The sequence below is a fragment of the Capricornis sumatraensis genome, chromosome 2 (genome assembly GCF_032405125.1).
Source record: "Capricornis sumatraensis isolate serow.1 chromosome 2, serow.2, whole genome shotgun sequence".
In the NCBI taxonomy this organism is placed as follows: Eukaryota; Metazoa; Chordata; class Mammalia; order Artiodactyla; family Bovidae; genus Capricornis; species Capricornis sumatraensis.
This window is the reverse complement of record NC_091070.1, coordinates 145309505-145331608: the sequence shown is the minus strand read 5'-3', so window position 1 is coordinate 145331608 and position 22104 is coordinate 145309505. Positions and strand designations below refer to the sequence as shown.

Genomic DNA, 22104 nt, shown 5'->3' with positions numbered 1-22104 from the left:
CCCAAAGCACCGGGGGGTCCCTCATGATCTGCCCCTACTGCTCCTCCTGACTGCCAGGCCAATGACTAGGATTAAGTGGCCCAGGATGTGAGGACCCTGATGAGAAGCAGATAGACTCCACCCTTAAGAAGCTGCAAGAATTAGCCAGCATACACAGGCTGGAGGCAGGACAGACCTAGGGGGCTAGATTTTGAAGGAACTTTATCAATAAGAATGAAACAGAAAAAGGATAAGCAAATGTCTGTTGACATAGGGATACTTTCCCTGAGCAATTAGGATTTAACAATCTTGCAAGGCTCCAGGGGACAGTAAAAACACCTTGCTGGGCTGGCTCCTAAAAGCCTAGAGAAAATGACTGCTTTCTCTTAATAAACCTGACATGCCTGAATTGCCCTGGCAGTTGGTGAAGGAAGGAATGAGAAGTCTCAAAGAAATGGGCACTGCTGGAATGGACATATGATATGATCACAAAGGCCTGCTAGAGGGTTGTGCATCACGGAAGGACCTAGGTGATGAGCTATTCATTGAGGTGTCAGGCAAGTGTCAGCAAGAGGGCCACCAGCACGATGCAAAATCCCAGCAGCACCCCTCCTGTACGGCCAGGATGGTAGAAGAGCCTATCGCAGAGCTGGGTTCCCCAATACCCATGTGGATGATGGGGAGCCTGAAGAAACAGAAGCCAGTTATGGTGCTGAACCATCAGAAGCAGGTCTCAATTATTATAATAATGCAGAGGCCTGAGTGACAGTCAAGGAGATTTGACCAGCTGAAAGTTTTAGAGATGACTTACAGATCATAGCCTTTCCTCGGAGCAAAACAGATGGAGAGCCAATGAGACAACTTTTGGACCCAGAGGGAAGGATCTGCAACACTACAGAAAATACATATTTTATGTATTTATGAAAAATATATATTGTAATGACTTTCCCAGTTCTGCCCCAAAAGGACTGATGACCATTCATTCAAGTGACTATACACTGGGCAAAAGAGAATATCCAGATATTTTGAGGACTATTGGACACAGGATCTGAGTGGACACTGTTAACCTGGATACCTGAATGAACATCATCATGGCCTCAAGGTAAAGTAGGGTCATGTGAGGACTACATAATAAATGAGTCCAGACCAGACTCTGGCTCACAGTGGATTTACTAGGTCTGAGAGCACAGCCAGTGGTCATTTTCCCCTAGGCAGGTGGAGTACTGGGGGAATTCAATTGGAAGCTTATGAAAACAGTATTCTTCCACTCCTGCCAGGATAAAAATGAAAAATCATATTGCATTAGGAAAGGGAATGGTAAAGATTTAATGCCACCACTTAGGATCTCAAGAATGTAGGGGTTGCAGGTCTCCTCATGTGTCCATTTAATTTACCAGTCTAGACAGATCCTAGAGAATGACTATAGACAACTGAATCTTCAACCAGGTAGAGGTAATCACTGATTTGTCCAATGTGTTCTTTTCTGTCTCAAGCAAGAAGATGTAATCGGTCCACTTTCGCTTGGAATGGGCTGCTCCTCACCTCTCAGTTTATGTCAGTGCTGTGTTAACTTTCCGACTCATTTCCCACATCATAGTCTGAAGTGAGGTGGACATTTTGGACATCTTACTGAAAGCCATGTTGAGCCTTTACATCCAAGACATCATTCCGATCAGGCAAGATAAATGAGAGGTGGTTAGCACACTGGAGCCTTGACAGACACTTGGGGAAACATCCCACACTCATGAATACACTTCTGGCCCGTAACATCAAAGTGATACTGCCTACCACAGAGGTCTAATAAGCACGGCCAATGGTAGCTATGTTACCATGCAGTCAACTACCGTACTTGTAAAGAAGTTGAAGATAAGTTAGAAGTTGTCCTTTTTAAAGCCATTAAAGTTCTGTGCCATCTGAAAACACTATGCAGAACATAAGATACTCAAAATTAAGGTTCATAAGAATAAAATATGCATTTACTTAAAATCAAAGTACAATTAAAGTCCAATAATAATGACCATTCATATTACTTTTAGTGTTTGAGCTACTTGGCTGCCTGGAAAATAGGACACAAACCAGGAAATTATGGAATGCATACTTTTCGGACAACTTTCCTAATTCATATTGTGCAACATTTCAGTGAAAATCAATGAGCTAGTTTCCTTCACCGACTATGTGTAAGGCACTGGGAAGTAAAATGCAGTTGCCTTCTCTTCACTGGGGCACACCTCAGGAGGTAGTGTGATGTAAGATACCTAATACTCGCTCTGGCATCACACCACCCTGGGTCACAGTCCTGGCTCTAACAAATACTAGCTGAATAACCTTGGGCATGTTAATTAGCTTCTGTATAAGAGTCAGACACAACTGAAATGACCACTCATGCACACATGCATGCATCCTTAGTTTTGTTACTGGTAAAATGAAGATAGCCAAATTTCATTCCAGCCATTGTGAAGATTAAGGCATAGAGAGTTCTTGGTATGGTGCTAGACTGTTCAGTACAGTTCAGTTCAGTTCAGCTGCTCAGTCGTGTCCGACTCTTTGTGACCCCATGCATCACAGCACGCCAGGCTTCCCTGTCCATCACCAACTCCCAGAGTTCACTCTAACTCACGTCAACCAAGTCAGTGATGCCATCCAGCCATCTCATCCTCTGTCGTCCCCTCTTCCTCCTGCCCCGAATCCCTCCCAGCATCAGAGTCTTTTCCAATGAGTCAACCTTTCGCATGAGGTGGCCAAAGTACTGGAGTTTCAGCTTGAACATCATTCCTTCCAAAGAACACCCAGGGCCGATCTCCTTCAGAATGGACTGGTTGGATCTCCTTGCAGTCCAAGGGACTCTCAAGAGTCTTCTCCAACACCACAGTTCAAAAGCATCAATTCTTCGGCGCTCAGCTTTCTTCACAGTCCAACTCTCACATCCATACATGACCACTGGAAAAACCATACCCTTGACTAGATGGACCTTTGTTGGCAAAGTAATGTCTCTGCTTTTCAATATGCTATCTAGGTTGGTCATCACTTTTCTTCCAAGGAGTAAGTGTCTTTTAATTTCATGGCTGCAGTCACCATCTGCAGTGATTCTGGAGCCCAAAAAAATACAGTCTGGCATTGTTTCTACTGTTTCCCCATCTATTTCCCATGAAGTGATGGGACCAGATGCCATGATCTTTGCTTTCTGAATGTTGAGCTTTAAGCCAGCTTTTTCACTCTCCTCTTTCACTTTCATCAAGAGGCTTTTTAGTTCCTCTTCACTTTCTGCCATAAGGGTGGTGTCATCTGCATATCTGAGGTGATTGATATTTCTCCCGGCAATCTTGATTCCAGCTTGTGCTTCTTCCAGTCCAGCGTTTCTCATGATGTACTCTGCATAGAAGTTAAATAAGCAGGGTGACAATATACAACCTTGATGTACTCCTTTTCCTATTTGGAACCAGTCTGTTGTTCCATGTCCAGTTCTAACTGTTGCTTCCTGACCTGCATACACGTTTCTCAAGAGGCTGGTCAGGTGGTCTCATATTCCCACCTCTTTCAGAATTTTCCACAGTTTATTGTGATCCACACAGTCAAAGGCTTTGGCATAATCAATAAAGCAGAAATAGATGATTTTCTGGAACTCTCTTGCTTTTTCGATGATCCAGCGGATGTTGGCAATTTGATCTCTGGTTCCTCTGCCTTTTCTAAAACCAGCTTGAACATCTGGAAGCTCACGGTTCACGTATTGCTGAAGGCTGGCTTGGAGAATTTTGAGCATTACTTTACTAGTGTGTGAGATGAGTGCACTTGTGTGGTAGTTTGAGCATTCTTCTAAGTTACCTAATTTGTCTGGAATATAGGTCACTAGTGGTATTTTATGAACAATTATAATCCTTTTCATAATCATTTTTATCTTTATCTAAAGTCTTTCTTTAAAAAAAATTTTTTTTTTACTCTTTTGGCCACACCACGTAGTGCATTGTATCAGTTCCCTGACATTGAAAGTGAAAGTGTTAGTCACTCACTCATGTCCAACTCTTCGCAACCCCATGGACTGTAGCCCATCAGGCTCCTCTGTCCACGAAGTTTTCCAAGCAAGAATATGGGAGTGGGTTGCCATTTCTTCTCCAGGGCATCTTTCCGAGCCAGGGATGGAACCTGGGTCTCCTGCGTTGTGGGCAGACTACTGTCTGAGCCACCAGGGCCAGGTGTCAAACCCACGCCCCCTGTACTGGCAGCATAGTCTTAGCCACTGGATCACCAGGAAAGCCCCAAGGTCTTTCTGGATTTTAGTAATTTAAGTCTTCTTTCCTCTTTTTCTTGGTCAGTTTAGCTAAGGGTTTGTCAGTTTTGTTGATTTTTTCAAAGAGCCAGCTTTTGGTTTCATTGATTTTCTCTATTGCTTTCTATTCTCTAATTCCACTTATATCCACTCTAATTTTTATTATTTCCTTCCTTCTACTTCCTTTGGGTTTAGATTTCTTTTTTTTTTTTTTTCCTTAGGGTTGAAGATTGGGTTACTTTTCAATAAATGAAAGCTTGGCTCCATTTAGCCACAGCATCTAAGTAAGCTGGTGAAAGTGTGAAAGTGTTAACTCGGTCAGAAGTGTCTGACTCTTTGCAAACCTATGGACTATAGCCTGCCAGGATCCTCTGTCCATGGAATTCTTCAGGCAAGAATACTGGAGTGGATAGTCATTCCTGAGAATTCTCCAGGGGATCTTTCTGACCCAGGGATTGACCCAGGGCCTCCTGCATTGCACACATATTCTTTACTGTCCTGAGCCACCAGAGAAGTCCAAGCAAGCTGGTGATGGTGTATAAACCCTGAGGTGTGCATCAGAGCACTGGCTCTGGGTCTACATCTGATTTTCCTATTCCTGTGCTCTCAGAGAAAACAGGGGTCCCACAGCTGCTAAAATCTATACATTTCATATCACTTGAGTCTGGTCTCATCAGCCCTAGGACTTTCAGTCTTAAGGAAACCAGCTGAATTCAAATGCTTATCATTTCAAGTCTGAGACTGACCATCTCCTTAAAATCGTCCCTTCACTTTTAGTTTCTTTCCTTTTTAATTCCCTCTTTACTGTTGATGTGAAGAATCTGCTTGCAATGCAAGAGACCCTGATTCGATTCCTAGGTCGGAAAGATGCACTGCAGAAGGGGTAGGTTACCCACTCTAGTATTCTTGGGCTTTCCTTGTGGCTCAGCTGGTCAAGAATCCAACTGCAATGTGGGAGATCTGGGTTCAATCCCTGGGTCAGGAATATCTCCTGGAGAAGGAAAAGGCTACCCACTCTAGTATTCTGGCCTGAAGAATTACATGGACTTTATAGTCTATGGGCAGAGAAAGCAATGGCACCCCATTCCAGCACTCCTGCCTGGAAAATCCCATGGACGGAGGAGCCTGGTAGGCTGCAGTCCATGGGGTCGCTAGGAGTCGGACACGACTGAGCGACTTCATCTTGACTTTCCACTTTCATGCATTGGAGAAGGAAATGGCAACCCACGCCAGTGTTCTTGCCTGGAGAATCCCAGGGACGGGGGAGCCTGGTGGGCTGCCGTCTATAGGGTTGCACAGAGTCGGACATGACTGAAGCGACTTAGCAGCAGCAGCAGCAGCAGACCATTTTAAACTTCAGGAGGAGTTTACATCAGTATGTACAGGCTTGATGCATTCTACATATTCAATATATATTTACAGGAATTGGAGTAAATAGAATCATTCTAAAGAACTGCTTCTGTACGGCATTTATTTGCTTATTAACTTGAGCATGAAGTCTCAGGTTGGTTTACAAGGTCTTTCTGATCTATTTATCCTTGCTAATTCTTTAACCCCACAATCCCACCCCCACCATATACTCCTTATGAGAGGTACCCTCCCTCAGTCCCTCCAAAATATATCTGCTGTTTTTTGCTCCTGGCCTTTGCTCTCCCTGTCCCCTTACCTGGATTGACCCTTTACCTATTCAAATCATATTCACCTTCAAGACCCATCCCAAGTACCACTTACTTCTGAAGCACTCCCCACGGTGCTTGCCAATAGTGATCTCTTCCCTCTTGGACTCTCAGAGAAAGTGCTGAAGGATCCCCCAGCTGCTCCAATCTATACATTTCATATTATCTGACTCACAGGCTCCCACTGTCATTACCAGGTACATTAACAATCATATTTCACTCAGAACTTTATTATCTGTGTACCATCCACAGGAAAAACGTATCCAGTAGGCACAGTGACACTTGTAAGGACCTATGAAATTGTCTTCATATTAACACCAGAAGGTAAAAGTGAATAATAAATAAAATATTCAACATATATTATTTATAAATTTGTTTTTATAGCAATGAAATCATAACATTATACACATGCTGTTGTTGCTGTTTAGTTGCTAGTTATGTCTGAGTCTTTTGTAACCCCAGGGACTGTAGCCCATTCGGCTCCTCTGTCCATTAGGGTCTCCAGCATTGGCAGGCTGATTCTTTATGGCTGATCCACCAGGGAAGCCCACATATATATATATATTTAGGGGGTTCCCAGGTGGTGCTAGTGGTAAAGAACTTGCCTACCAATGCAGGAAACATACTAGACACCAGTTCAATCCCTGGGTCATGAAGATACCCTCAAGCAGGAAATGGCAACCCACTCCAGTATTCTTGCCTGGAAAATCCCATAGACAGAGGAGCCTGGCAGGCTACAGTCCGTAGGGTCACAAAGAGTGAGACATGACTGAAGCTACTTAGCATGCATGAACGTACTTTTTAATGGCAGAAGTGGCCCAGGAAGGTACACATCCAAATGCTAGGGACTACAGAAGTCATAATGGAGCCCCGGCTATCTTATATTGCCCAATGATAGTAAGTCCTATTTGCCTAATTAGAATATCCAAAGGCTGCCAGCAATCCTCAAACCGGAGTTTGCTAACACCTAAAGCTCAACATTCAGAAAACGAAGATCATGGCATTGGTCCCATCATTTCGTGGGAAATGGATGGGGAATCAGTGGAAACAGTGCCAGACTTTATTTTTGTGGGCTCCAAAATCACTGCAGATGGTGACTGCAGCCATGAAATTTTTTAAAAGACGCTTACTCCTTGGAAGAAAAGTTATGACCAACCTAGATAGCATATTGAAAAGCAGATACATTACTTTGCCAACAAAGGTCCGTCTAGTCAAGGCTATGGTTTTTCCAGTGGTCATGTATGGATGTGAGAGTTGGACTGTGAAGAAAGCTGAGCGCCGAAGAACTGATGCTTTTGAACTGTGGTGTTGGAGAAGGTCCTTGAGAGTCCCTTGGACTGCAAGGAGATCCAACCAATCCATTCTGAAGGAGATCAGCCCTGGGTGTTCTTTGGAAGGAATGATGTTCAAGCTGAAACTCCAGTACTTTGGCCACCTCATGTGAAGAGTTGACTCATTGGAAAAGACTCTGATGCTGGGAGGGATTAGGGGCAGGAGGAAGAGGGGATGACAGAGGATGAGATAGCTGGAGGGCATCACGGACTTGATGGATATGAGTCAGAGTGAACTCCGGGAGATGGTGATGGACAGGGAAGCCTGGCGTGCTGTGATTCATGGGGTTGCAAAGAGTCGGACACGACTGAGTGACTGAACTGGACTGAATTGAACTGAAGAAACCCCAGACATATTAATGAAATTCTATGACATATTTTTCAATATTTCAAAGAGCTTAATAGAAAAGTATATTTACCCATAATAAGCCCACATGCACTAACTGAAATGTCAGTACTCTTTGCCTTTGCCTGGAACTATACTAAGTCAGTTGGCAACAATGGTGATCTCATGCTGCTGAGTGGTTCTGATACATGGAATACACAAGGAATTTTTGAGATGTAATCAGAGATGGCAATGGCACCCCACTCCAGTACTCTTGCCTGGAAAATCCCATGGATGGAGGAGCCTGGTTGGCTGCAGTCCATGGGATCGCTAAGAGTCGGACACAACTGAGCGACTTCACTTTCACTTTTCACTTTCATGCACTGGAGAAGGAAATGGCAACCCACTCCAGTGTTCTTGCCTGGAGAATCCCAAGGATGGGGGAGCCCGGTGGGCTGCAGTCTATGGGGTCGCACAGAGTCGGACACGACTGAAGCGACTTAGCAGCAGCAGCGGCAGCAGCTGAGAACCAGATGCCACTACAAATCCATAGGTCAATCACAGAATACCTAGATATAAGTACCACTTACAGAAGCCAGGTAAAATTATGGTAAAGAGACAGAGTATCCATGTGTCTTCAATCATGCACTGTTTATTATTTAATAATTGTATGTATGCAAGTTCAATAACTGCATTGTGCAGTTTCAAACAGCATATTACATTTTTATTATTATGGACCATTGTTTAATATCTGGGCTTAAGTTGGGATGGGAAAGTGTTACTCTGTTAAACAGAACATTTGAAAACATGGAGTTCGTGGAGGAGTGTGGTAGCTGGGAAGAAAAAGGTAAACTATAAAAGGGGTCTATTGTGGTGAAAATACTGGAACCCAGTGGGTACTTGGCAGACAGCTTTAGTTCCTTCCCCTGCCCAATACCAATTACCATACAGCTGAAGGATCACAACAGAAATGTCAGTCGACTAATAGCAGTGTGGCACCCGTGGTCAAGTGACAGCATAGCAGCCACATTATGAGTAGATGCTCAACAAATACTGTTTGATGTATTGTCTACCAGACACAATTTTGCTCATTTGAAATCTGGAGCTCAGGGACCTTATTCATTTCAGTGTTAAATGACTCCTGAGTGGGGATGATTTCCAGGAACAGCTTTCTGATGTCAACCAGGTCTCACCAGCCAGTGAAGACAAATTTGTGAAGACAGTTCAGAGACGTTCTTTTTACCTTCTCCAATTCTTTCTCCAAACGCTGTCCCCAACTAGATGGTCTCATGGAGTCAACTGCTTCAAAAATGGGCAAGGTTCCCCCAATTCTGGAGGAGGTTTAGGGTGGTTTGTTAAGCAGCAACAGATAATGCAAAAAACTAATAAATATAGTTGACCCTTCCCTTTTTAAAAAAAATACTTTCAGAAAACCTGAGGTCAGAATTGGAAGTGATCTACAGAGACCATTCTATGACTTTTTGTTTCAATGGTTTATGAGGTTAACTGGAAAGGCATCAAACATTATGTCTCATTCCAATTCTGGAGTTCATTTGATTTTAACTGAAAAAAGTTTTATCCATTTTATATGAAAAGAAATGCCACAAGCTTAATTTAAATATTATTCTAATACAACTCAACACTGAATTATAAATTTAATGGTTGAAGGTTAAATAACCTCCAGAATTTTTTCCTGGGAAACCGACAGCATTTGCAGAAATAGGCATAGTATTTTCTTCCCTGAAAGTTCTCAGAAAAGCAAAAGATAACAACTCTGTGATCAAATTATCCCCACAGCCTTAATTAAAGTCAGATGCTAAGGGAGAGTTCAAGTTCCTTCATTTTATTTACTAATCCACAAAGAGAAGCATCAGGAAAATGTTCTTCAATTCTTATTTGCATACTTCCTAATAGGGCTCATTTATTTTTATTTATGTGTTTATATATGTTTATAACACCTTCACCACAATAAACAAATATATCTCTGCCTAAATACAGCAATAAGCATATTTCCACAGAGAATATGAAAATATGGCTGTTTTCCCCTATTCATCTACATGTAAAAATTCTGGCAAGCATTTCCTGTTGAAAACCCCAACATTTTTATTATAAAGTTTTCCCAAGGTGTCTCCAGTGAAGCTGGAGAAAATATATGCATGTGTATAGGTTCAGATATAACAGCAAATCCTGACTGTACTGCCTCCATTTGCAGTAGGAGTTATGTTCAGGGTTGCCATAGCAGCCACCCACGCTCACACACACACAAAGGGGTGGTAGAAAAGAGAGAAAAGCAGTTAGCAGAGAACAGAATCTATTGTTAAAAAGACAGCGGTATCTTTCAATGTAATTATAAGCAGGAATCCTGATTTTCAGTCTGAACCGCTGTTTAACGATAGAAGATTTCTGAGTGCTAGATTGTTATCACATTTTTTTTTTCCTCTAAACATATCTACCACCTAAACCTTTGGTTTTAACTTTTATGGATGCAGAGGTTATGCAGGACCAGGAGGGGATTCAGCTAACCACACACACATTAGGGCTGTTGCTGCTGCTAAGTCGCTTCAGTCGTGTCCAACTCTGTGAGACCCCATGGACTGTGGCCCACCGGGCTCCTCTGTCCATGGGATTCTCCAGGCAAGAATATAGGAGTGGGTGGCCATTCCCTTCTCCAGTGATAAATAATCAACTATTACACAAATAGTAAAAATAATAAAGAAATTCTAAAATAAATAAGAACTAGTAAAGTATTAAATAAATAAAAGTAAAGCACTAGTGCCTGGCATATACTAAATGCTCAATAAATGTTTGCTAATAATAATTGTTATTGTTAAAACATCTCCAAGTGCTTATTACAGACTAGAACAGTGTGTGTGTGCGCGTGCTCAGTCACTTAGTTGTGTCTGACTCCTTGAGACCCCATGGACTGTAGCCTGCAAGGCTCCTCTGTCCATAGACTTTTCAGGCAGGAATATTGGTGTGGGTTGCCATTACTCTCCCATGGGATCTTCCCAACCCAGGGATTGAACCAGCATCTCCGGTGTCTCCTGTATCGGCAGCTGGATTCTTTACCACTGTGCCAGCCTGGGAAGCCCCAAGTCTAGACTAGATAAGTGTGACTTTTAATTCAGACGTAGCTTAAATAAGTGCCTTTAAGTAAGCTGGTAAAACAAACAAAAAACAGATAAGAAGTTGCTAAACAAATGCCAACAGACACACCATTTTGGCAGAATAGAAACACCAAGAGTTTCACTACACTAACACATTAACTACCATTGGCATACCCTGATTACACAACAAAATCTATATCAGTGCTAAGATAATTATGTAACAGTATTTGGTGTCTGAGAGTATTCTGGAATTTGTCTCAAGTCACTGGCTTGGTCACATGTCTATATGCAAGATGTGTTTACAATTAATGTGTGTTAGTTGCTTAGTTGCGTCTGACTCTTTGCGACCCCATGAACTGTATAACCTGCCAGGTTCATCTGTCCATGGGATTTCCCAGGCAAGAATACTGGAGTGGGTTACCATTTCCTTCTCCAGGGGATCTTCCCAACCCAAGGATCTAACCTAGGTCTCTTGCATTGCAGGCAGATTCTTTACCATCTGAACCACCAGGGAAGACCTTTACAATTAACATCCAGATACAAATACAAACATAAGATTTAGATGTGATGACAATGAAAGAAAAATATTTTACCGTTCCTGATTCACACAAGTTTTAAATCTTCATATTAAGGCTAACTGCTCCACCTTCTAGAGGAGCTGGAACAAACATTCAAGCAATTTAGAGACTAAGAAAGAACACACATGGATTAGAAGATTTTATATCAAGTCTACAAGTACCTTAAAATGTGCAGCAGAAAGCAAAACTAATGGGCTAAAGAAATCAGGGGCAATTAGAGGAACAGTGTTGGGAGCAGTATGAGGGTAAGAAGAGAGTTGTAACTGGAAAACTGTACAGAAGAGAAAATGAATAGAATGAGATTTGTTCCTTAATGCTATAATAATTTTCCTGATGGGATTTCTTTTAGACTCCAAGAAGTGAATGGTAGAATTAGCTTGGCTTAAACGTTTTAAAAATGTTAAAACGCACACCCTTATGACCTCCAAAATGACTCTGCCATTGTGAGTATTATGTAGGATGCTATAGTTCCACTCTTAAATTGTCTTTTATCTAGAAATCTTTATTTCCAATATCAAGCAGCGGTGTCACAGGAAATATTCTATCTTTTAGAGATAAACTGACAAGCTTACGTTAGGAACATTAAAAACATTTCCATAAACGAATAGCTCTTTGAGGGGAAAAATAATTCTGAGTTTTTCCAAGCAATTAGAAATTAGTCAAATTTGGCTGACGCTGGCCCTGAGATTTCTTGTCAATGAGCTGAAATCAGAAGTAGTTACTGGCACCATTTACTAGGAGAACTCCAAAAGGAAAAATGTTCTGCACTTCTTACTGAAGCTAAGAAAAAGTCTTCAAAAAACACTTTTGGAGTACAACTTTATAGCTTCAAGGCAGCCTCTGGTGATAAAGGGTAAGAACGATGGATACAAACACTGGGGACAAGAGCTGCCTGCCCAGCATTAATGCACTCAGTGGTGACCACTTCCTTCCACCTAAACGTCCTAAGACAGCTGCACCTACGGTCTGGCTCTTACCACTAGGATGACAGCAAATACTCAAGAATGAATAAAACGTGTATAATTTTTAAGGGCATTTTGGTTAGTTCTATAACAAAATACTAAAACAGTGGCTGAGATACTAAGATGATAGAGTTACCAATAAAAAAGAACTTTCTAGAAAAAGAGTGCCTCTTTCCCTACCTTCACCAGGGAACACTGGAAGTTGAGTAGGCAGCAAAGAGGCCTCGGTAGTTCTCTTAATTACACTATTATAAGTTTATAAGGACTGCAAAGGACAAATTTGTTTCCATTAAGCCCTATTTAATATAAAGACAAACATATTCTCAAATGGAAATGCTAATGGCTATATTTTTCAATACAACCAACTACCCACACATAATCTCATGAGAGTCAACTGACTTAATTTTAGTCACAGTACCAACAGCTTTTATTAAAAATAAATTAAATGGCCTGCAGAAAACTGTTAATGTGACTTCCATTATGGCAGGGAGAAATAATTTCTACTTTGGGAGAATTACCAGAAAGACAAATTAAGAATGGCTTCTAATCCTTACTTACTGTCAGATACATAGCTGCATAGACACTGAGAGCCGCTTCTTTGGATGGAAATGTCTTCCTTGCTCTCATGATGAGATCTGGGTTGCCTGTGCAGGCTTCTTCCCCACTGATGAACTGCGTATATTGCTGACACCCAAGGGCCGTGTAGTTGGGTTTACACAGGGCAAGAAAATGGGGAGCCAGGTTTCCTGTGACAACTTGTCCAGCATTTACAAAGATATCTGTTGCAAACAGTCCAAATGTATAAATTCCTGAGGAAGAAAAACACACCATTTTAAACCCTTTGCTTTGTTGTGGTTCAGTTTACAATAAACCAACATGGAAATATTTTAGAAACTATAGAATAGTTCATACACCTCCATAGGTATGGTTCCTTCCATTTCACTCCCTCCAGCTTCCCCCTTTGCTTTCTGAAGTAGTGGGAGTGTTAAATTATTTAACATATTGAGTTGTCTGCCACTGGCTACATTTTTATGCATGGCAGGTTTATAAGACATAAGATAAAAGAAGAAAATATATTCTAAGACTGTGTTTGGGTAATGTGATGTTTTAAATGGAGACATGTTTCCCTTGAGAGGGTTCAGTCTATCACCTTCTACTAATGTTAGCAATCTTTCTTTTTTCCCTATTTTTGAATATCTTACTAACATAATACAGAGCAGTCATCTCCCTTTAATTATACCTCTTAAGCCCATTCTAACTAGTATTAACTCAGCTGGAGGTGCCAATTAGCAAAATCCTAGGCCATCAGTTTTAAAAAATCGTGTAACTGCTAAGTCCCAGCTTATTTTTTATGTATTGAGTTTCAATTTCTCAAGTTTGGGACAATTTAGTAAATAATAAAGCAATTAGATTATAATTTTAAAATTATCTTCACAATATTAAAATTTACTTGCTTTGTTTACTGGACATAAAATATTAAGTACATAAATTTCCCCCCTTTTGTAAGGAATATGTCAATTTACTCAAAAACCGAAACTATTTTCTAAATTCAATATAATTGGCCACTAATGCCAAAACTTATCTCTCTATTTAGGCAAGAAAGGCAAAACAGATTCTTTGGCATCATTGTCAAACTTCCAGCTACAATCTACAAGGATGTAGTATCAATGTAATGAAATCCATTCTTTCATAATTTTTGATAATAAAATCCATCAAGGACATTTTAAAACTATACCAAAATACTACTTTCCAAACAGCTGGTTCATTAAAAAGGCATATAATTCTATTATGATAATTAGATGATTTTTTTCTTTGTCATGTATTTCTGGATTGTTTGTTTCCTAAGGCTTTACATAATTATTGACTGTTATGTTGCAAATCAGCAGGAAAAAAATATTTTTCCAGGATTAGATACGTGACTATCGTTTTCATTTTCAAAGTATTATATAAGATTATAAAAGGTTCTAACACCCAAATCCGCACACAGCAAAACTCCATGAATATATAAACCACAATGAAACAAAGACCTTAGTTCTTTATTGAAAACATTTACAAGGAAGAGCTTTCTTTCCATCTTACCAGCATTCCATGAGTCATACAAGTAAATGTTATTAAAATCAGAAATTTGGCAGAGGTAGAGAAAAAGAAAGGAATGAAGCTCAATAAAATGTCATTGTATATACCCTCACCTTTCAAATCTCATGGCCTAGCATAGGAACCTAAATGGCAAGTGTTCATCTCTCTTCCCTTGAAATCTAGGCTAAGATGTACTCATTTTATTTAACTAAACCATTCTTTTATCTGGTATAATAAGTTTTCCTGTCTAGAGAGGAATATTTGATAAAGATATGGAAATGTCTCTTGATATTTATAAAGCTCCCAAATGTGCTTCAGAATTAAAATAGTGCATCAGGCCCAAGTCCAATATTGAAGTTGACTACAAAGATACTTATTAAAGTGAGATCCCATGAGTGTATCCTCCAGATACACTGGAGTGTGACCTCCAGAATAAAGTCACTAAAAAAGAGTGATGTCCTATTCTATAGTAATGCTTTTCTTGCAAGATTCCCTTTTATTATAGTAAACTAGAAACATCCAAATCATGATAAACAAGGAAACAAGAAACAAATCAAGTACTTCTAAATATCTTTTAAATCACATAAGTAAGAAACATGCACAGGCTTATATGCATACTTTATGCCATTCAGGCAGAGCTTGTTTTATTGAGCTTCACTTTATTGGACTTCACGAATAATATTTTTTTTTTTTTTTTTTTTTACAAATGGGAGGTTTGTGGCAACCCTGTGTTGAGCAAATCTACTGGCGCTATTTTTCCACTAATATTGGCTCACTCTGTGTGTCTCTGTCACATTTTAGCAATTCTCTCAAGATTTCAAAGATTTTCATTATGATTTATTTGTTACTGGTAATCGATGGTAGTTCTTTGGGTGCAAGACATACTGTACTCATATAAGGCAGTGAACTTGATAAATGTGTGTGTTCTGACTGCTTTACCAACTACTCATTCCCCTATATTTCTCTCCCTCTCCTCCAGCCTCCCTACTCTCTAAGACACAGCATTACTGAAACTATGCCAATTAAAAATCCTACAATAGCCTCTAAATATACAAGTGAAAGGAAGAGTCACACATCTCACCCTTAATCAAAAGCTAGAAAGGATGAAGCTCCATGAGAAAGACATGTCGAAAGCTGAGACAGGCTGGAAAGCTAGGTCTCTTGTGCCATTTAGCCAAGTCACGAATGCAAAGAAAAAGCTCTTTAAGGAAATTAAAAGTGCTACGCCAGTGAACATACAGATGATAAGAAAGTGGAACAGCCTTATTGCTGATTTGAAGCAAGTTGTAGTGGTCTGGACAGATCCAATCAACCACAGTACGCCCTCAAGACAAAGCCTATTCCACAGCAAGGTCTTAACTCTCTGCAATTCTACAGAAGCTGAAAGAGGTGAGTAAGTTGCAGAAGAAAAGTTTGAATCGAAGCTAGCAGAGGATGATTCATGAGGTTTAAGGAAACAAGTCATCTCCATGGAAGGAAAGTACAAGCTGAAGCATCAAGTGCTGATACAGAAGCTGCAGTGTTATTCAGATGACCTAGCTGAGATCATTAATGAAGGTATCTACATTAAAGAACAGATTTTCAATGTAGATAAAACAGCCTTCTATTGGAAGAAGATACCACCAAGCACTTTCAGATTTAGAAAGAAGAAAAATGCCTAGCTTTAAAGCTTCAAAAGACAGGTTGACTCTCTTCTTTGGAGCTAATGCAGCTGGTGAATTTAAGGTGAAACCAATGCTCACTTACTACTCTGAAAAGTCTAGGGCCCTAAAGATTTATGCTAAATATACTCTGCCTGTGCGCTATAAATGGAACCACAAAGTCTGGACAGCAGATTGTCTGTTTATAACATGGTTTACTAAACATTTTAGGCCCATTGTTAAAACTCGCTGCTTAGAAAAAATATTCAAGTTATTACTGCTCACTAACAATGCGCCTGGTCACCCAAGAGCTCTGATGGAGATGTACAATGAGATTAATGTTGTTTTCATGCCTGCCAACACAACATTCATTCTGCAGGTCATGGATCAAGGAGGACTTTTGATTTTCAAGTCTTACTGTTGCAGGGACGAGCCAATTCTGATTCCATGTTGGATCTGTTTCTTTGATTTTAATCTTCACTTTTCTTTTTTTTTTTCTTTTTTTTTTTACTATATCACACACAATGATCTGTCTCCAGGAACCCTGCCCCTCTGCTTTTGTTAGAGACAGTCTAACCCAGCCCACCTGTGAATGGCTGCACAGAAGAATAAATTAACATATCCCCTATTTTGCAAGATAAATACCTTTTTACTTTGCTTCCTCACCTCCTTTCCCTCTCTGTTCTATAAAAGACGTTGGCACCCAGACTCCAATAAGATGGTCATTTTGAGATATTAGTCTGCCATCTTCTTGGTCAGCCAGCTTTCCAAATAAACTCATATTCCTTGCCTCAACACTTGGTTTCTTGGTTAATTGGCTCGTTGTACAGTGAGCAGAGTGAGCTTGGTCTCAGTAACATTATTATTTAAGAAGTACATTTCATAAATTTGTAGCTGCCATAGATAGGGATTCCTCTGATGGTTCTGGACAAAAGGAATTTAAAATCTTCTGGAAAGGACTCACTATTCTAGATACCATTAAGAACATTCATGATTCATAGGCAGAGGTTAACATATTAACATTAATAGGAGTTTGAAAGAAATTGACTTCAACCCTCATGGATGATTTTGAGGGGTTCAAGAACTAAGTGGAGGAAGTAACAGCAGATGTGGTGGAAATAACAAAAGAATTAGAAGTGGAGCCTGAAGATTTGACTGAATCACTGCAATCTCATGATAAAACTTGAATGGGTGAGGATTTGCTTCTCACAGATGAGCAAATAAAGTGGTTTCTTGAGATTGGAATCTACTCCTGGTGAAGATGCTGTGAAGATTGTTGAAATGACAACAAAGAATTTGAAATACTACATAAAGCAGCAGCAGGGCTTGAGAGAACTGACTATAACTTCAAAGGAAGTTCTATCATGGGTAAAATGCTATCAAGCAGCATTGCATAATACAAAGAAATCACTAGAGAAAGGAAGAGTCAATCACTATGGCTAACTTTGTTATTATCCTATTTTAAGAAATTGTCACAGCCACCTCAATCTTCAGATTCTACCAATATGATCGGTTGAGGCAAGACTCTCCACCAGCAAAAAGATTACAACTCATTAAAGGTTCCAATGATGATTAGCATTTTTTAGTCATTTTTATTTTTAAAAGTATTTTTAATTAAAGTAGGTACTTTTTTTTCAATAGACTAAAATATAGTATAAATATAACTTCTATATGCACTGGGAAACCAAAAAAGTCATGTGACTCACGTGATTGTGATATTCACTTTACTGTAGTGGTCTAGACCTGAGCTCAAATATCTTAGGAGGTATGCCTGCATATTCTTTAGAAATATGGGCGCAAGCGAATAAAAAATTTTTACTTAAGTAGGCATAATATAATTTAACAGAATTTAGGAAAGTTCAGTTTCATAAAAAACACTTCAGTTCTAAGTATATTGTTGCTTATTTTGTTATTAAATGATTCTCATGCAAAGATTAAATGGGTCAAGAATACAGTATTGATATATGTGACAAATATAACTTGTAAAGTTTTATATAAAAGTTATCCTTTCAACAGTATAAATGAGAGCTATGGGGATATATAAGTGGATGGCAATAAAAAGAACACTCTTAGATATGAAGACCTTTCATCTCAGGAGAGCTTTAAAATCATGATGACATCTGATTAGTCTTTAATGGGCTTTTATATAGATTAGGTGATCTAAGCAGTGTTCAGAAAACTAAGATCATGGCATCTGGTGCGATCACTTCACGGGAAATAGATGGGGAAACAGTGGAAACAGTGTCAGACTTTATTTTTTGGGGCTCCAAAATCACTGCAGATGGTGACTGCAGCCATGAAATTAAAAAAAGCTTACTCCTTGGAAGGAAAGTTATGACCAACCTAGATAGCATATTGAAAAGCAGAGACATTACTTTGCCAACAAAGGTCCGTCTAGTCAAGGCTATGGTTTTTCCAGTGGTCATATATGGATGTGAGAGTTGGACTGTGAAGAAAGCTGAGTGCTGAAGAATTGATGCTTTTGAACTGTGGTGCTGGAGAAGACGCTTGAGAATCCCTTGGACTGCAAGGAGATCCAACCAGTCCATCCTAAAGGGAATCAGTCCTAGGTTTTCATTGGAAGGATTGATGCTAAAGCTGAAACTCTTAATACTTTGGCCACCTCATGTGAAGAGTTGATTCATTGGAAAAGACCCTGATGCTGGGAGGGATTGGGGGCAGGAGGAAGAGGGGACAACAGAAGATGAGATGGCTCAATGGCATCACTGACTCGATGGACAGGAGTTTGGGTAAACTCTGGGAGTTGGTGATGGACAGGGAGGCCTGGCGTGCTGCGATTCATGGGGTTGCAAAGAGTTGGACATGACTGAGCAACTGAACTGAACTGAAATGTACTGAAGCACAGTATCTCCACAGTCCCCATTTTGATCCCATCAATATGAGAATAACATCGAAGGGTTATAGTATCCTTAATACTAATAAGAATTTATCCTAAATGTTGTTTAGTATATACAGTTGTATTTTTTCTTATTTGATAAAGCCAGGAAATAATAATCTAAATTAAGTTTAATTGTTTCAGTTAAAAACTTGCCTTGGCCAAATGTCTATTGAATTGAGATGATTTTCAGTAATTCATCAATATTCATAGGCATTCATGCTAGAATCTGAGATTTAAAGTATCATTAAATCTTGTCCCTTAATAAAATCACCAACACAGTTTTGTTGGTTTTACAAAAAAACCCAACAATTGAGAAGTAGTTCATGGAGTGCTACTTATTATAATTAACAAACACAGCATTTCTTTTCTTTGTCCGGCTGTTCTTTTTCGTCTTTTGTGATATTCAGTAATCAACCTAGATCATCATTTCTACCTAAGCACTGTTTCTGAAATTTAACAAACACTAAATCATTTCTTTTATTTACATAATTTTTAATTTCTTTTAGAATATTAAATATCTAAGTGTGGTGGGATTTTTTTTCCCTTAAAATAATGTGGAAATGACACCATGAAGTGGAGTTTTGCAGAAACTAATATGAGAAAGGAAAGAAAATAATATGAAGTGTTTATTTTAAAACCAAATTGACACATTTCAAAGAAAATATAACCTAATATTTGCAAACAGTTAAAATGCTGGGCATTTTAAAGGTTAGCTTATACATAAACATTATTTCAGAAACAATAAAAAGAATTCAATGAACACATACCAAGAAATCGTACAGTTCTCCTCACCAGTGGGTTTATATAGCAACAGTCTCCAGTTAAAATAGTTTTTTCCTGGTTTTCAAAATCCCTTGTGGCCAGTTGTAGGCAAAACACAGCAGTTTCTCCAACTATTATCTTGCAAGGAAATAAAAGATTAAAGAATATTAGAATTTAACCAGCATAAATGCAGAATATTTCTACTTTTAAAAAATGAATAAAAAGGAGTTCTTCTGAGTGGTAACAATCTTGATATAAAGCTGAACCGTATTTGGTTGACCAAACCTTTTTATTATAACCTCCCCCTCATATATATAAGACGCATATTTCTCTTAATTCAAAAATGTATGAAATTAATATGGTATGGGATAAGGGGTGGGATGGGATGGAGGCCCAAAAGGGAGAGGATATATGTATACATATAACTGATTCACTTCATTGTACGACAGAAACTAACACAATATTATAAAGCAACTATACCCCAATTAAAAAACATCCCCCAGCAAGGAACTGGAGCAAGTGTCATGCATCATAATAATATTGATGAGCAAATGAGAGCTTGAGGAGGTTAAACAATTTGCCCCCCTATAAGGCCAATCACAAGCCAGACAGAAATTTCTGACTCAGTCCTCGATCTGTTGACTCTATTTAATACCACAAACAACCACACTAGAAATAAGATTATGAGAAACGAAACCAGAGCCAAAAGCACATCTTCCAATTTGTCATCATTTAGGTCACTTTTTAGGTCATCTTATCAAGGTTAAATTCCCTGACACCCACTAGAGAAGTGATTTTGGGGTCTCTGTGGAAAGTAATATCTATCATTACAAGATATTCAAATTTCTAAGTGGGAGGTAGACAAGGAGTGTTTGAGTGATTCTACCCTCTGAGCCTCCTCTTCTCCAGGGCAGGTATCATGGTGTCTCCACTGACAGGTTGACTCCATCCCACAGTACACTGAACCCCAAGCTCAGTCTGTTAACACACTACAGTCCCTAGACTGTAGCAGACACCCAAGAATTCTGAGTGTATGAATTAATTCATCCTCGGTAGATCAGAGGTCTTCGTCTGCCTCTTTTACTTGATTCCTAATAACCAACATTTTCTGCCTTGTTTCTGCAGTGAAGGCTCTACCCTATACCCTAGTTCCTGTAACCAGGTTCTGTGTGCTTAGTTTCTGACTTGCTTACCCATTTACAGTTACCAGACTAAAAGCTGCCTTGTTCAGGCTACTCTTCTGAGTTTCCCTAATGATAACCTCTTGCTTGTCTGTATCTCTGCACATTGCACTTTTCTGAATTTTCTGTTTATGTCTTGAGCACAGCTGACAAACACTGTCAAGGTCAATATTATCTGGATACCACTAAAAGTGTGTGGGGGCTAGTTCTTCAGTAGTGTTGGACTGTTTGCGACTCTGTGGACTGTATATCCCACCAGGCTCCTTTGTCCATGAGATTTCCCAGGCAAGAATACTGGAGTGGTTGCCATGCCCTTCTCCAGGGGATCTTCCTAAACCAGGGATTGAACCCAGGTCTCTTGCGTTGCAGGCAGATTTTTCACCACCTGAACCACTAAAAGAATCCCACTCAAACTGGATTAAGAAGAATAGGGAATTTAATGTAAGGTTGGCGGGTTATCTCAGAACCTAGTGTAGTAACGCACAGGATTAGGTTCAGGGTTGGAAATGTCTCAGGAGTCCAGGCAGCCATTCTCTTAGTCTCATTCTTCTTTTCTGGAGTCACGCTCTCACCTCAATTCTCTGAATGTCTGACTCACTCTTGTCTTTCTGCAATCTGCGTCTCCTGCTTCTTAGTGTATATGAGTGCCCCAGCAGGCTTGCCCCAGCAAGAACTCTGTGTTGAACATGTCAGCTCAGTTCAAGGAAAATTCAACTAATTAGATTTACTGAACCTGGAGTCGAAATTCCTGGAAGGTTCAGCTTGAGACAGGTGTCTCTTCTGGTCCAATTAATCAATGTTAAGAAGGTGTGATATGGTGTATGAAAACTGCCTTATGGGTATAAAGGTTAGTTTTCAAAGAGTCGCAGTGATGTCTACTTCAAACTCCCATCCATTACACCTTGCTGGACCTCCTCCCTGCTAGCTCTTGCCTAGACTAGCAATTTCCATCATGTTCTCTGGATACTGTGTTTTTTTGCATACCTGGACTTTACCTAATCAAATGCATGTGCCTAGGCCCTAGCGTCTGCTTTTCTTTAGTGGGTATGTCTACTTTCCATGCTCTAATTCTCCCTCCCTCGCTGGGATATCTATGGGACTCCTCAACCAAATCATATTCTTAACTTCCCCCATCTCAACCTCCTAAGTCAAAACTCCCACTGCTACAACTCTCAGATAAATTCAAGTAATGAAAATAACACAATTCTTATTATGATGAACACCTAGATGCCTCTGAGTTAAGGACACGGCACTGATCTTTAAAGAAGGGTTTATAATCCAGCTGGGCGGATACAAAATGAAACTATGGCGGAAGGCTGTACATGCT

General features: G+C 39.8%; 1 protein-coding gene across 1 annotated transcript in view; it reads right to left on the bottom strand.

The window, feature by feature from the left end:
• The window catches only part of PLPPR5 (phospholipid phosphatase related 5), a 102650-nt gene that overhangs the window by 37528 nt on the left and 43018 nt on the right, over window positions 1-22104 (bottom strand). Inside the window, exons 2-3 of the mRNA XM_068960917.1 lie at window positions 19602-19734; window positions 12778-13028 (exon numbers count right to left, since the gene is read on the bottom strand). Of these exons, the coding sequence (XP_068817018.1) occupies window positions 12778-13028; window positions 19602-19734 (384 nt within the window). The remainder of the gene's footprint in view (window positions 1-12777; window positions 13029-19601; window positions 19735-22104) is intronic.